Source organism: Dendrobates tinctorius, unplaced genomic scaffold (genome assembly GCF_039654945.1).
Source record: "Dendrobates tinctorius isolate UK_male_01 unplaced genomic scaffold, ASM3965494v1 ptg000249l, whole genome shotgun sequence".
NCBI classification, from domain to species: domain Eukaryota; kingdom Metazoa; phylum Chordata; class Amphibia; order Anura; family Dendrobatidae; genus Dendrobates; species Dendrobates tinctorius.
In genome coordinates, this window is record NW_027361916.1 from 2,134,133 (window position 1) to 2,149,205 (window position 15,073).

Genomic DNA, 15,073 nt, shown 5'->3' on the forward strand with positions numbered 1-15,073 from the left:
ATGTAGGGGGGTGCCGCACTGTGGAGAGCTTTGTGGGTGAGAACAAGTACTTTGAATTGGACCCTATAATGAATGGGCAGCCAATGTAAGGACTGGCGAAGAGCGGACGCGTCCAAGTACCGATTAGCCAGATAGAAGACCCTGGCTGCTGCATTAAGTATGGACTGGAGAGGGCAAAGTCGAGTAGCGGGGAGGCCAATTAATAGATCATTGCAGTAGTCCAGGCGGGAGTGGATCAGAGTGACAATGACGGTTTTTTTTGTTTCCCTGGTGAGAAAATGGCAGATTCTAGAGATGTTCTTTAGGTGTAAGCGGCAAGAGCAGGCAAGACATTGTATATGGGATGTGAAGGAGAGGTTGGTGTCAAACATAACACCCAGACAGCTCGCCTGCTGCCGGGGTGTTATTATGGTGCCACCTACGGTGAGGGAAATGACATATTTAGGGAGGTTAGTAGATGGCGGGAGCAGAAGAAGTTCAGTTTTTGAGAGGTTAAGTTTCAGATAGAGAGCGGACATGACGTTGGAGACTGCGGACAGACAGTCACTGGCGTTCTGTAGTACAGCGGGGGTAAGGTCAGGGGATGGCATATATAGTTGTGTATCATCAGCATAAAGATGGTACTGAAAGCCAAATCTGCTGATGGTCTGTCCAATTGGGGCCGTGTAGAGAGAGAAGAGAAGGGGGCCAAGGACTGAGTCCTGAGGTACCCCGACAGCGAGAGGAAGAGGAGATAACGTGGATCCAGCAAACAAAACACTGAAGGAGCGGTCAGAGAGATAGGAAGAGAACCAGGAGAGAGCGATGTCCTTAATGCCTAGTGACTGGAGCCTATGGAGTAGGAAACGGTGGTCAACAGTGTCGAAAGCTGCAGAAAGGTCGAGAAGAATGAGCAGAGAGTGTTCACCGTTACATTTTGCTGTCAGAAAGTCATTGGTCACTTTGATAAGTGCACTTTCAGTCGAATGTAGGGGTCGGAAGCCAGACTGTGAAGGGTCTAGGAGGGAGTGAGAGGAGAGGTAACGGGTAAGGCTGCAGTAGACTAGGATGGGTCGAGAGCAGGTTTCTTTAATAATGGAGTAATGATAGTGTTTGAAGGAGGATGGGAAAATGCCTGAGGAGAGGGAGAGATTAAAGATTGTAGTTAAGTGAGTTGTGATGACTGGAGAAAGAGACTGGAGGAGTTGTGAGGGAATGGGGTCGGTAGTGCATGTAGTTGGGCGAGAAGAAGATAGGAGTCTGGAGACTTCTTCTTCTGTGATGGGATCAAATATGGAAAGTGAGCCAGGGGAAATGCAATTAGGGATGGGAGTCACAGCACTTGGTGGTTGGGAGCGGATGTCCTGACGGATATTATCTATTTTCTCTATAAAATGGGAGGCCAGGTCATTTGCACAAATGTCTGAGATAGGAGCTTGTGCTTTTGGCCTGAGGAGGGAGTGAAAAGTGTCAAAAAGTTTCTTGGGGTTGTTGGCTAGTGAGGAGATCAGGGTGGTGAAGTAGGTCTGTTTGGCGAGGTGAAGGGCAGAGTTGTAGGTTCTTAACATAAATTTGAAGTGGATGAAGTCTTCTGCTGTGCGGGTTTTTCTCCATCGGCGTTCAGCACTCCTAGAGCATCGCTGGAGAAATTGAGTTTGCGATGTGAGCCAGGGCTGTTTTACTCTGTGTTTGGAGGTTCTGAGGGTGAGGGGCGCTACCTGTTTAAGGGTGGTTGTAAGAGTGTGTTGTAGTGATGAACAGCCAGATCATTACAGGAAAAAGAGGAGATTGGGGACGGAAGATTGTAGGGAGTCTAAAAGTGTCTGAGGGTTAATGGCTTGTAGATTTCTGAATGTGTGATAGGTAGGAGTGTGCTGGGGTGGGCGAGGATTTGTGAGCGTGAAGGAGAGAATGTTGTGGTCAGAGAGGGGAAGTGGTGAGTTATTTAGGTAGGAGATTGAGCAAAGCCGGACACAGACCTGGTCAAGGGTGTTACCGTCTTTCTGTGTCTCAGAGGTTGAGAGCTGTGAGAGGCCAAGAGAGGTGGTTAGTGATAGAAGCTGGGATGCAGATGTGGAAGTAGGGCTGTTAATGGGGATGTTGAAGCCTCCCAGAATAAGAGTTGGTATTTCTGAGGACATGAAGTGCGGCAGCCAGGCTGAAAAGTGGTCAAGGAAGTGGGTGGGTGAGCCTGGGGGCCGGTATATGACCGCTACTCTGAGGGAGAGGGGACAGAAGAGCCTGATGGTATGGACCTCAAAAGAAGGGAATGAGGGTGATGGAACTGGGGGGACGTCAGGGAACAAAACTAAGCACTGTAAAATAATAAATCTCATATGTTTCCCTTATTATCTCCAGTAATTGTATTATTACACAGGATTCATATGATGTTACATCGGCTCATCATCTTCTCATTCAGGTCTCTACATTATCGGATCCTCTCAGGGAAGATCTTCTACAAAAGAAAATTTTCCTGATTTACCCATCAAGGATGGATATGGACAGAGACAAGATGGTGGAGAGGATATTACACCTCACCCTAGAGATCCTCTTCAGTCTCACTGGAGAGGTGAGAGATTCTGATGACGTCACATTACATCATTCTTATCTGTGGGAATAACAGATGGACAGAACTGGAGAGGTGAGGACTCTGGAAATGTCTGGAGTGAGATTTATTAATGTGTCTCTCCATTACCAGGATTACACAGTGGTGAAGAAGACCTCTGGTGATCACTGTCAGGACCCTATGTCTGAGGGATGGAGAAGACCCCTGAGCCCAATCACAGGGCCTCTACCTCACCCCCTGATCCATGTAGACATCAATGACCAGAAGATCCTAGAACTCATCTACAAGATGATTGAGCTGCTGACTGGAGAGGTGACACTGCTGGGACATTATACAGTAACACTATGAAGGGATCGGGGGGATGACGGTATCATTGTATGTGTCAGGTTCCTATAAGGTGTCAGGATGTCGCTGTCTATTTCTCCATGGAGGAGTGGGAGTATTTAGAAGGACACAGAGATCTGTACAAGACCATCATAATGGAGGTTCCCAAACCCCTCACATCACAAGGTAATAGACAGGACTAAATACACACGGCCTATAATTATCTGTATGTAGAGAATGAATTCAGTCCCTGTATGTGTTTCCTCCAGATCTATCCAGTAAGAGGACAACACCAGAGAGATGTCCCCGTCCTCTTCTTCCACAGGACTGTAACCAAGAAGATCCCAATGTTCCTCAGGATCATCAGGTAGATGGAGAGAAGGTGTCAGGAGATCTTCCCTATGATGTGTAGACGGCTGTGAAGGTCTTGTGCTCAGTCTTGTTTTATCCACCAGTATTATATGTTTTATACTTGTGTAATGAGAACGGTGGAGATGGCAGGATTAGAGCTGATCATAGATGGGACTTCTCCATCTGTCGGTGACTTTTACAATATTTGTTTCAGGGTGAAGATCTGACCCATATTAATACTACAGAGACATATGTGAGAGATGATGAGCGGTGTAAAGAGGAGATTCCCACATATGACTACCCAGGTGAGTAGTAACCACTGAATGCAGAGAAGTCACAGATTCTTCTCAGTCACTGGCTGTGGCTGCCTTATTGGTGGTGTAGTCCGGCCATATTACCATGATCACCATTTTGTCTCTTGACCACAACATTCTCCTCCACCAAAACTGTTCAAATGACTTTGACCTTTTCTATAGAACTTACAACCTGGAGGATCCACCTACCCCCTGGTATTAGTGTGAGGGTGATCCCTTAAAGAGAGATCTATATGATTGCTTGCACCTGATCCAATATAGGCCGAGTGCACTCTTAAAGAGTCACACTGAACACAGAGTTAGATGTCTACCCCTTTCTCAGTAAAGGCTTGCACACAACTGAAGTTTATTCTGAAGACAGAGAGACAGGAAATGGGTGTCACACAATCTCCTGAGTAGCCAGTGTCAGTCTATGATAGGTCTATTTCAACTTCACTTCCATATATGGTATCCAGTATCTTAGCTTCTGCATTCCAAGGATTCCTTCCAAGGTGTCTGAAGACACAGACGCCATCTTGGTACACCATATCAGAACTGACTTATATAAGGTTTAATAACTGATTTCATTAGCCATTGTCTCCTTCACATTAGAAGACGCTGACCGTTACCTGCCCAGATCTGTAACTATAAAGCCAAATGACAGCGTACGTAGAGTGTGCTGACAAGTTAGAAAATCACTTGAAGAAAGGTATTATGATGGGCCTGTAACAGAAAGCGGAGGGTAATGATGCTGTTGGCTTCCTAGATCCCTGAGATCTTATCGGATGAATCTTCTCTCCCTTCTGTGCTGCTGAATGTCTCATGGTCCCTACAAGACCAGGTCCAGTCTTTCTGGCCAAACTTCCCTTTTATGATGGACAACAGTAAATGTGCAGTGAGGCCGAGTGTGAATTTCTGTATAATAACAGCAGAGTTTCCCTTTATCCTGACTTTTCAATTTGTATTAAAACCAACTAACTTCAAGGAGGATTGTGATAATCTACAGGGCAAACATTCCACCTGTGCCATGATATATCTCTAAGCTGTGCGTGGCTGATGGCTGTAATATACATTTATTCACGCCTGCAGGCAGGGCCGTATTTAGAGTTTGTGCTGCCCTAGGCACTTTTCTTGCTGCCCCCCCCATTGGCGAGTATGACTAATGCAGACACTGTCGGCAGTGACTTGGGCTACTTTCACATCAGCGAGTTTCGCCATTCACAGCAGATCCGTCAGTGGATTTAATAGCGCAATATCAATGAATAGATATTATTCTTAATATTATGTCACAATATTAGGATCTGAGGATTTTGTGTTTTGAGGTCACGAGCTCTCTGATATGATGTTGCTGCCTGTCTCTCTGTCTTCCTCTTTTGACACTGCAGTGTGGTGGTCAAGAAAGCATTAACTAGTTAACAGCAAGAAGTATGATGCCTTTACTAACTGAACTATAAACTATCCCCATACCATGTCCAGCTGACATTGGAGGATTACCCGTATATACTCGAGTATAAGCCGACCCGAGTATAAGCCTACCCCCCCTTAATTTTGACACAAAAACTTGGAAAACTTATTGACTCAAGTATAAGCCTAGGGTGGAAAATGCAGCAGCTACTGGTAAATTTCAAAAATAACTAGATGTGTATTTCCTGAAGGAAGTACAGATAGTGGTTTGAAATCGTACCCGGCTGCCCCTTTAAGAGAGACTTGCCTGCTGCTCCTGCAAGACTTTCAACTCAGGATCCGGTTTAACTGTGAGTGCCTCTCAGGGGCCACTTTGGCCTCAGGGTCTGATTTGGTGGGTGGGGCTCCTCAGGATCTGATTCCTTGGCCTGGGCTCCTCAGGGCTTGAATTGTTGGCCGGGATCCCTCAGGCTCCTATTTTGTGGGTTGTGGCCCCTCAGGGTCCGATTTTGTGAGTGTAGCCCCTCAGGGTCAGATTTTGTGGGTGTTGCCCCTCAGGGTCCGATATTGTGAGTGGGGCCCCTCAGGGTCCGATTTTGTGGTTGGGGCCCCTCAGGGTCCGTTTTTGTGGGTTGGGCCCCTCAGGGTCCGATTTTGTGGTTTGGGCCCCTGAGGGTCCGATTTTGTGGCCGGGGCCCCACAGGGTCCGATTTTGTGTCCGGGGCCCCTCAGGGTCCGATTTTGTGGTTGGGACCTCTCAGGGTCTGATTTTGTGGTTGGGGCCCCTCAGGGTCCGATTTGGCGGGCGGGTCCCCTCAGGGTCCGATTTGGTGGGCGGGGCCCCTCAGGGTCCAATTTGGTGGGCGGGGCCCCTCAGGGTCCGATTTGGCGGGCGGGTCCTCTCAGGGTCCGATTTGGTGGGCGGGGCCCCTCAGGGTCCAATTTGGTGGGCGGGGCCCCTCAGGGTCCAATTTGGTGGGCGGGGCCCCTCAGGGTCCGATGTTCTGGCCGGGGCCCCTCAGGGTCCGATTTTGTGGGTTGGGCCCCTCAGGGTCCGATTTTCTGGCCGGGGACCCACAGGGTCTGATTTTGTGTCCGGGGCCCCCAGGGTCCGATTTTGTGGTTGGGACCCCTCAGGGTCCGATTTTGTGGTTGGGGCCCCTCAGGGTCCGATTTTGTGGTTGGGGCCCCTCAGGGTCCGATTTTGTGGCCGGGGCCCATCAGGGTCCGATTTTGTGGCCGAGGCCCCTCAGGGTCCGATTTTGTTGGGGCCCCTCAGGGTCTGATTTTGTGGCAGGGGTCAATCAGCCTCCGATCTGGAGGCCGGGGTGGCTCGGCCTCCGATTTGGAGGCCGGGGTGGCTCGGCCTCCGATTTGGAGGCCGGGGTGGCGCAGCCTCCGATTTGGAGCCTGGGGTCGCTCAGCTTTCGATTTGGCGTGTCGGCCCTTTAAGACTCATTTCGGTGCACCGGCCCTTTAACAATCACTTTGGCGCGTCGGCCCTTTAAGAGCTAGTTTGGCTCGCTGGGCTTCTTCTAAATCAACTTTGGCGTACATTCTCTCTCAGGGGCATGTGTCATGTGATGAAGCTAGATTTGCATTAGTGCTGTTGGTTTCGCTTTAAGAGCTGATATTATGTGGCAGAAGCTCTGTCCTTGGGGCGTCATGTGACATTCGTAGGCGTTGGCATAGTAACTTGGTCTGCCTGCGCATATCAATGAGCTTAACTGCCATTTCAATCGCCTCAGGGCACGTTTTGCCATTTCCCATTGAAAAGCATTGGGGACAGTGCATTCCAATGACGGGAAAAAAAATTTTCAAATGCAAATTGCGCAAAAACTACAAATCCGATCGACACGAAAAATACTTAGCACACCTCTCGTGGACGCTGGCTTCGAAACGACACCTCAACGTAGTCTGTGCGTGTAGCGGTTCGTACTGTATTAATTGCGGAAATCAACTTAATAATAATAATAAGAAGAATAAGTTAGCAGCGTTCGGATTACAATATAGTGGTTTTTTCAAACCACTATAAAAATAGATACCAATAAAAGTAAAATTAATTGAGACATCAGTAGGTTGAATGTTTTTGAATATCCATATTGAATCAGGAGCCCCATATAATGCTCCATACAGTTCATGATGGCCCCATAAGATGCTCCATACAAAATGCACCCCATATAATGCTGCACAGAGGTTAATAATGGCCCCATAAGATGCTCCATAGAATAATATGCCCCATATGCTGCTCCATAAAGGTTATGGCCCCATAAGACATTCCATAGATTATGCTCCATATGCTGCCTCATAAAATGCTCCATAGAATAGGCCCCATAAGATGCTCCATTGAATATATCCCCATATGCTGCCCCCATAAGATGCTCCATCGAATGTTTCCATATGCTGTCCCCTTAAGATGCTCCACTGAATATGCCCCCTTATGCCGCCTCCATAAGATGCTCCACTGAATATGCCCCCATACTATGCTCCACTGAATATGCCCCCATAAGATGCTCCACTGAATATGCCCCCATATGCTGCCTCCATAAGATGCTTCACTGAATATGCCCTTATATGCTGCCCCATAAGATACTTCACTGGATATGCCCTCATATGCTGCCCCCATAAGATGCTACACTGAATATGCCCTCATATGCTGCCTCCATAAGATGCTCCACTGAATATGCCCCCATATGCTGCCTCCATAAGATGCTCCACTGAATATGCCCCAATAAGATGCTCCACTGAATATGCCCCCATATGCTGCCTCCATAAGATGCTTCACTGAATATGCCCTTATATGCTGCCCCATAAGATGCTCCACTGGATATGCCCTCATATGCTGCCCCCATAAGATGCTACACTGAATATGCCCTCATATGCTGCCTCCATAAGATGCTCCACTGAATATGCCCCCATATGCTGCCTCCATAAGATGCTCCACTGAATATGCCCCCATATGCTGCCTCCATAAGATGCTCCACTGAATATGCCCCCATATGCTGCCTCCATAAGATGCTCCACTGAATATGCCCCCATATGATGCTCCACTGAATATGCCCCCATATGTAAGGAGAGCTTTAAACTAGAACAACATGGGAAGGGAAGCAAAAGACCAGAAAAAGCCATACACCTGACAAATGCTATTGAGAACTCTGCTATTAGAAGTGGAAAGGAAGAACAAAGACGAAAGAATCTAGTTAATAAATATATTGGAGAAAGAGAAACCAATCACAAACTAAAATGTTTCTATACTAATGCAGAAAGCATGGGCAACAAACAAGGAGAATTGGAACTATTAACACAGGAAAAGAAATATGATGTAATTGGAATCACTGAAACTTGGTGGGACAATACACATGATTGGAATACAAGACTAGAAGGATACAACTTATTTGCAAGAAACAGACTTGATAAACGAGGAGGGGGTGTCGCATTGTATGTTAGAAACGCGTATATCTGCACAGAGATTGAAGCTTCAGAGACTGGGAGTTCTGTGGAAACTGTTTGGGTAAGAATACAAGGACAGAACAATGGAAAGGACACCATTGTAGGCATTTACTACAGGCCGCCTGTGCAAGCTGAAGTTATGGGTGAACTCTTTATGCATCAAATGGCCAAGTTCTCCAAAAAATATGACATAGTTGTCATGGGAGATTTCAACTATCCAGACATTTGTTGGGAATCTCTCTCAGGCAAAACTAACAGGTCAAGGAGATTCTTATCCTCTCTTGCTGACAACTTTATCTTCCAAAAGGTAAGGGAGAAAACAAGGGGAACTGCTACCTTGGATCTAATCCTTATAAACAGGGAGGAAATGGTTGAGGAGGTAAAAGTGGCTGGGACCCTAGGAAGTAGCGACCATGCTATTTTAGAATTTTGGATAACTAGAGGCGGAAGACCAGTGAAGACTCAGACATCAAGGTTAGATTTCAGAAAGGCAGATTTTAAGGGATTCAGAAAGAGAATTGGAGGGATCCAATGGCTGGATATCCTTAAAGACAAAAATGTCCAGGAAGGATGGGAAATCTTGAAAAATGAAATTCTCAAAGCACAGTTGTTAACAATTCCGAAAAGAGGGAAGAATAGGAAGCATTTAAGGAAGCCAGGATGGATGAACACAGAACTTAAGCACATGCTAAAAAGGAAGAAAAAAATGTTTATAAAATGGAAAGAGGGAGGCATATCTAAAGAAGAATATAATGCTGTCTGCAGAACCTGCAGGGCACAAACCAGATTATCTAAAGCTGAAAATGAATTGAGGCTTGCAAGAGATGTCAAAAGCAATAATAAAGGATTTTGGGGATATGTCAAAAGTAAAAGAAAAGTCAAAGATGCTATAGGATTTTTACAGGATGAAAATGATGACATGGTAAGACAGGATGTTGAGAAGGCTGAACTTTTAAATTCCTATTTTGCATCTGTTTTCTCTCAGAAAGGAAATGTAACATCAACTGTTATTCACTGTCCTATTAAGGGAATAGAAGAATCCAGGATATCTATAAACAGAAAGATAGTGAGGAAACACTTAGCTAACCTAAATGAATTCAAGTCTCCAGGTCCAGATGAATTACACCCCAGAGTACTGAAGGAGATAGCAGAAGAAATTTTTGAACCCCTCTCCATAATCTTTGAAAATTCTTGGAGAAAAGGAGAAGTGCCAGAAGACTGGAGAAGAGCAAATGTTGTTCCTATCTTCAAAAAGGGGAAGAAGGTGGACCCAGGCAACTATAGGCCGGTGAGTCTGACTTCTATACCAGGAAAGATCTTTGAACAAATTATTAAACAACATGTATGTCAATACCTGGATAAGAATGAAGTGATTAAACAGAGTCAGCATGGGTTTGTAACTAATAAGTCATGTCAGACTAACTTAATTTCCTTCTATGACGGTATCACTGATTGGGTGGATCAAGGAAATGCTGTAGATATAGTATATCTTGACTTCAGCAAAGCATTTGACAAAGTCTCTCATACAATCCTTATTGAAAAAATGACTAAGTATGGAATGGACAAGGCAACTGTTAGGTGGATTCATAACTGGCTTAGTGATCGGACCCAAAGAGTGGTCGTAAATGGCTGCACATCCAGTTGGAGGAATGTCTCAAGTGGGGTACCACAGGGCTCTGTCCTGGGCCCTGTATTGTTCAACATCTTTATCAATGATTTAGATGAAGGAATTGAGGGTAAACTGATCAAATTTGCTGATGACACAAAGCTAGGAGGGATAGCTAATACTAGAGAAGAGAGAGAGAGGATTCAAAAAGATTTAAATAAACTGGAGAAGTGGGCAGCAACTAACAGAATGGTTTTTAACAGGGAGAAATGCAAAGTACTACATCTGGGCAATAAAAATGAAAAAAGCATATATAGAATGGGAGGAATAGGGCTAAGTGACAGCACATGTGAAAAAGACTTGGGTATACTAATAGATTACAGACTGAATATGAGTCAACAGTGTGATGCAGCAGCAAAAAAGGCAAATGCAATTCTAGGATGTATTAACAGAAGCATACAGTCTAGATCACGTGAAGTCATTATTTCCCTCTACTCCTCTTTGGTCAGACCTCATCTGGAATATTGTGTCCAGTTTTGGGCACCACATTTTAACCCCTTCCTGACATGCGACGTACTATCCCGTCCACGGTACCCGGGCCCGTATGACCGTGGACGGGATAGTACGTCTACCGCGATCAGCGGCGCCCACGTGGTGAGCGCCGCTGATCGCGGCCGGGTGTCAGCTGATTATCACAGCTGACACCCGGCACTATGTGTCAGGGGTGGTCACGGACCGCCCCCGACACGTTAACCCCTTGCACACCGCGATCAAACATGATCGCGGTGTACCGGGAGTTAAAGGGAAGCATCGGCAGGGAGGGGGCTCCCTCCGTGCTTCCCTGAGCCCCCCACGGCAGCGCAATGTGCAGCGCTGCTGCGGGGGGCTCCTATCCTCCAGGCCCCCGAATCCAAGATGGCGACGGGGGCCTTCGGGGACCTGAGGAAGCTGGCTTCCTCAGTGCCTGCAAAGCGCAGGCAAGAGGAAGTCTTCTTCAATGCCTGTGACAGATTGCTTATCTGTCACAGTGATCTGTGATGTGACAGATCAGCGATCTGTCACAGGACAGTGATGTCCCACCTGGGACTATGTAATAAAGTAAAAAAAAAATTAAAAAAAAATGTAAAAATAAATTTAAAAAAATCGCCAAATAAATTAGAAAAAAAAAAAAAAATATTCACTCAATAAATCCATTTTTTGGAAATAATAAAAAAAAAACAATTAAAGTACACATATTAGGTATCGCCGCGTCCGTAATGACCCGCCCTATAAAACTGTCCCATTAGTTAACCCTTTTAGCGAACCTCTTAAAAAATAAAAAACGAAGCAAAAAATAATGATTTATTATCATACCGCCAAACAAAAAGTGTAATAACGCGCGACCAAAAAGACGCATATAAATATCCATGGTACCGCTGAAAACGTCATCTTGTCCCGCAAAAAACGAGCCGCCACACAGCATCATCAGCGAAAAAATAAAAAAGTTATAGCTCACAGAATAAAGCGATGCAAAAATAATTATTTTTTATATAAAATAGTTTTCATTGCATAAAACCGACAAAAACATAAAAAAACGACCTAAATGAGGTATCGCTGTAACCGTACTGACCCGAAGAATAAAACCGCTTTATCAATTTTACCGCACGCGGAACGGTGTAAACGCACCCCCCCAAAAGAAATTCATGAAATGCTGGTTTTTGTTCATTCTGCGTCCCAAAAATAGGAATAAAAAGCGATCAAAAAATGTCACATGCCCGAAAATGGTACCAATAAAAACGTCAACTCGTCCCACAAAAAATAAGACCTCACATGACTCAGTGGGTCAAAATACGGAAAAATTATAGCTCTCAAAATGTGGTGATGCAAAAACTATTTTACAATAAAAAGCGTCTTTTAGCGTGTGACAGCCGCCAAACATAAAAACCTCCATAAATAGTAAGTCAAACCCCCCGTTATCACCCCCTTAGTTAGGGAAAAATAATAAAACTAAAAAAAAAAGTATTTATCTCCATTTTCCCGTTAGGGTAAGGCTGTGTGCACACGCTGCGGATTAGGTGCGGATTCATCCGCGCGGATTTTGTAAAATCCGCAGGTGAAACCGCAGGTCAAAAGACCTGCGGTTTTACCTGCGGATTGCTCTGCGGTTTTGTCCTGCGGTTTTTCATCTCAATAGAGGAGATGGCAAACCGCAGGAGAATCCGCAGAAAGAATTGACATGTCAATTCTTTCTGCGGATTGAAAACCGCAGATAATCCGCGCGGAAAATTCCGCACCGTCTGCACTGCGGTTTTTGATTCCCATAGGGAATCATGGTACTGTACACCGCAGCAGAAACTGCTGCGGGTCCGCAGCAGCCAAAACCGCTGCGGAACCGCAGCAAAATCTGCAGCGTGTGCACACAGCCTTAGGGCTAGGGCTAGGGTTAGGGTTAGGGCTAGGGTTAGGGCTAGGGTTAGGGCTCAGATTAGGGTTAGGGGTGTGTTGGGGTTAGGGTTGGAGTTATAATTGGGGGTTTCCACTGTTTGGGCACATCAGGGGCTCTCCAAATGCAACATGGCGTCTGATCTCAATTCCAGCCAATTCTGAGTTGAAAAAGTCAAATGGTGCTCCTTCCCTTCCAAGCTCTGCCATGCGCCCAAACAGTGTTTTACCCCCACATGTAGGGTATCAGCCTACTCAGGACAAATTGCAAAACAATTTTGGGGGTCCAATTTCTCCTGTTACCCTTAGGAAAATAAAAAATTGGGGGCAAAAATATCATTTTTGTGGAAAAAAATGATTTTTTTATTTTCACATCCGAGTGTTATAAACTTCTGTGAAACACTTGGGGGTTCAAAGTGCTCACCACACATCTAGATAAGTTCCGAAGGGGGGTCTAGTTTCCAAAATGGGGTCACTTGTGGGGAGTTTCAATAGTTTAGGTACATCAGGGGCTCTCCAAACGCACATGACACCCGCAGACCATTCCATCAAAGTCTGCATTCCAAAACGTCACTGCTTCCCTTCCGAGCCCCGACGTGTGTCCAAACAGTAGTTTTCTCCCACATATGGGGTGTCAGCGTACTCAGGCCAAATTGGACAACAACTTTTGGGGGTCCAATTTCTCCTGTTACCCTTGGGAAAATGAAAAAATTGGGGACTAATTGATCATGTTTCTGGAAAAAATACGATTTTTTTATTTTCATGCCCTGGCATTATAAACTTCAGTGAAGCCCTTGGGGGTTCAAAGTGCTCACCTCACATCTAGATAAGTTCCTTAGTGGGTCTAGTTTTCAAAATGGGGTCATTTGTGGGGGGTTTCCACTGTTTAGGTACATTAGGGGCTCTCCAAAGGCAACATGACACCCGCAGACCATTCCATCAAAGTCTGCATTCCAAAACGTCACTACTTCCCTTCCGAGCCCCGACGTGTGCCCATACAGTAGTTTTCTCCCACATATGGGGTATCAGCATACTCAGGACAAATTGGACAACAACTTTTGGGGTCCAATTTCTCCTGGTACCCTTGGGAAAATAAAAAAATGGTGACTAAAAGATCATGTTTGTGGAAAAAAATACGAATTATTTATTTTCACGCCCAGGCATTATAAACTTCTGTGAAGCACTGGGGGGGTCAAAGTGCTCACCACACATCTAGATAAGTTCCTTAGGGGGTCTAGTTTCCAAAATAGTGTCATTTGTGGGGGGTTTCCACTGTTTTGGTACATCAGGAGTTTTCCAAACGCGACATGGTGTCCGATCTCAATTCCAGCCAAAAACGTCAAATGGCGCTGCTTCCCTTCCGAGCTCTGCCATGCGCCCAAATAGTGGTTTACCCCCACATGTGGGGTATCAGCGTAAGAACAAATTGCACAATAACTTTTACGGTCCTGTTACCTTTGGAAAAATAAGAATTGAGGGTGAAAAGATCATTTTTGTGGAAAAAATATGATTTTTTAATTGTATGGCTTTATGTTATAAACTTCTGTGAAGCCCATGGGGGTTCAAAGTTCTCGCCACACATCTAGATAAGTTCCTTAGGGGGTCTAGTTTCCAAAATGGTGTCATTTGTGGGGGATTTCCACTGTTTTGGTACATCAGGGGTTTTCCAAACGCGACATGGTGTCCGATCTCAATTCCAGCCAAAAACGTCAAATGGCGCTGCTTCCCTTCCGAGCTCTGCCATGCGCCCAAATAGTGGTTTACCCCCACATGTGGGGTATCAGCGTACTCAGGACAAATTGCACAATAACTTTTAGGGTCCTGTTACCCTTGGAAAAATAAGAATTGAGGGTGAAAAGATCATTTTTGTGGAAAAAATATGATTTTTTAATTGTATGGCTTTATGTTATAAACTTCTGTGAAGCCCATGGGGGTTCAAAGTTCTCACCACACATCTAGATAAGTTCCTTAGGGGGTCTAGTTTCCAAAATGGTGTCATTTGTGGGGGGTTTCCACTGTTTTGGTACATCAGGGGTTTTCCAAACGCGACATGGTGTCCGATCTCAATTCCAGCCAAAAACGTCAAATGGCACTGCTTCCCTTCCGAGCTCTGCCATGCGCCCAAATAGTGGTTTACCCCCACATGTGGGGTATCAGCGTACTCAGGACAAATTGCACAATAACTTTTAGGGTCCTGTTACCCTTGGGAAAATAAAAATTGGGGTGAAAAGATCATTTTTGTGGAAAAAATATGATTTTTTAATTGTACCGCTGTACGTTATAAACTTCTGTAAAGCCCTTGTGGGTTCAAAGTTCTCACCACATATCTAGATAAGTTCCTTGGGGGGTCTAGTTTCCAAAATGGGGTCACTTGTAGGGGGTTTCCACTGTTTAGGTACATCAGGGACTCTCCAAACGTGACATGGCGTCCGATCTGAATTCCAGCCAATTTTGCATTGAAAAAGTCAAACGGCGCTCCTTCCATTCTGAGCTCTGCCATGCGCCGAAACAGTCATTTCCCCCCCACAAATTAGGTATCAGCGTACTCAGGACAAATTGCACAATAACTTTTGCAGTCCAATTTCTCCTGTTACCCTTGGTAAAATAAAAAAAATTGAACCTGAAGTATTTTTTTTATGAAAAAAAGTTAGATGTTCATTTCTTTTTAAATATTCAAAA

At 45.2% G+C, this 15,073-nt stretch overlaps 1 protein-coding gene across 1 annotated transcript in view; it reads left to right on the forward strand.

Moving 5' to 3' along the window:
* The window catches only part of LOC141063251 (uncharacterized), a 52,529-nt gene that overhangs the window by 7,956 nt on the left and 29,500 nt on the right, over window positions 1-15,073 (forward strand). Inside the window, exons 2-6 of the mRNA XM_073557321.1 lie at window positions 2,399-2,548; window positions 2,678-2,857; window positions 2,932-3,055; window positions 3,139-3,236; window positions 3,435-3,525. Coding sequence (XP_073413422.1) covers window positions 2,399-2,548; window positions 2,678-2,857; window positions 2,932-3,055; window positions 3,139-3,236; window positions 3,435-3,525 — 643 coding nt within the window. The remainder of the gene's footprint in view (window positions 1-2,398; window positions 2,549-2,677; window positions 2,858-2,931; window positions 3,056-3,138; window positions 3,237-3,434; window positions 3,526-15,073) is intronic.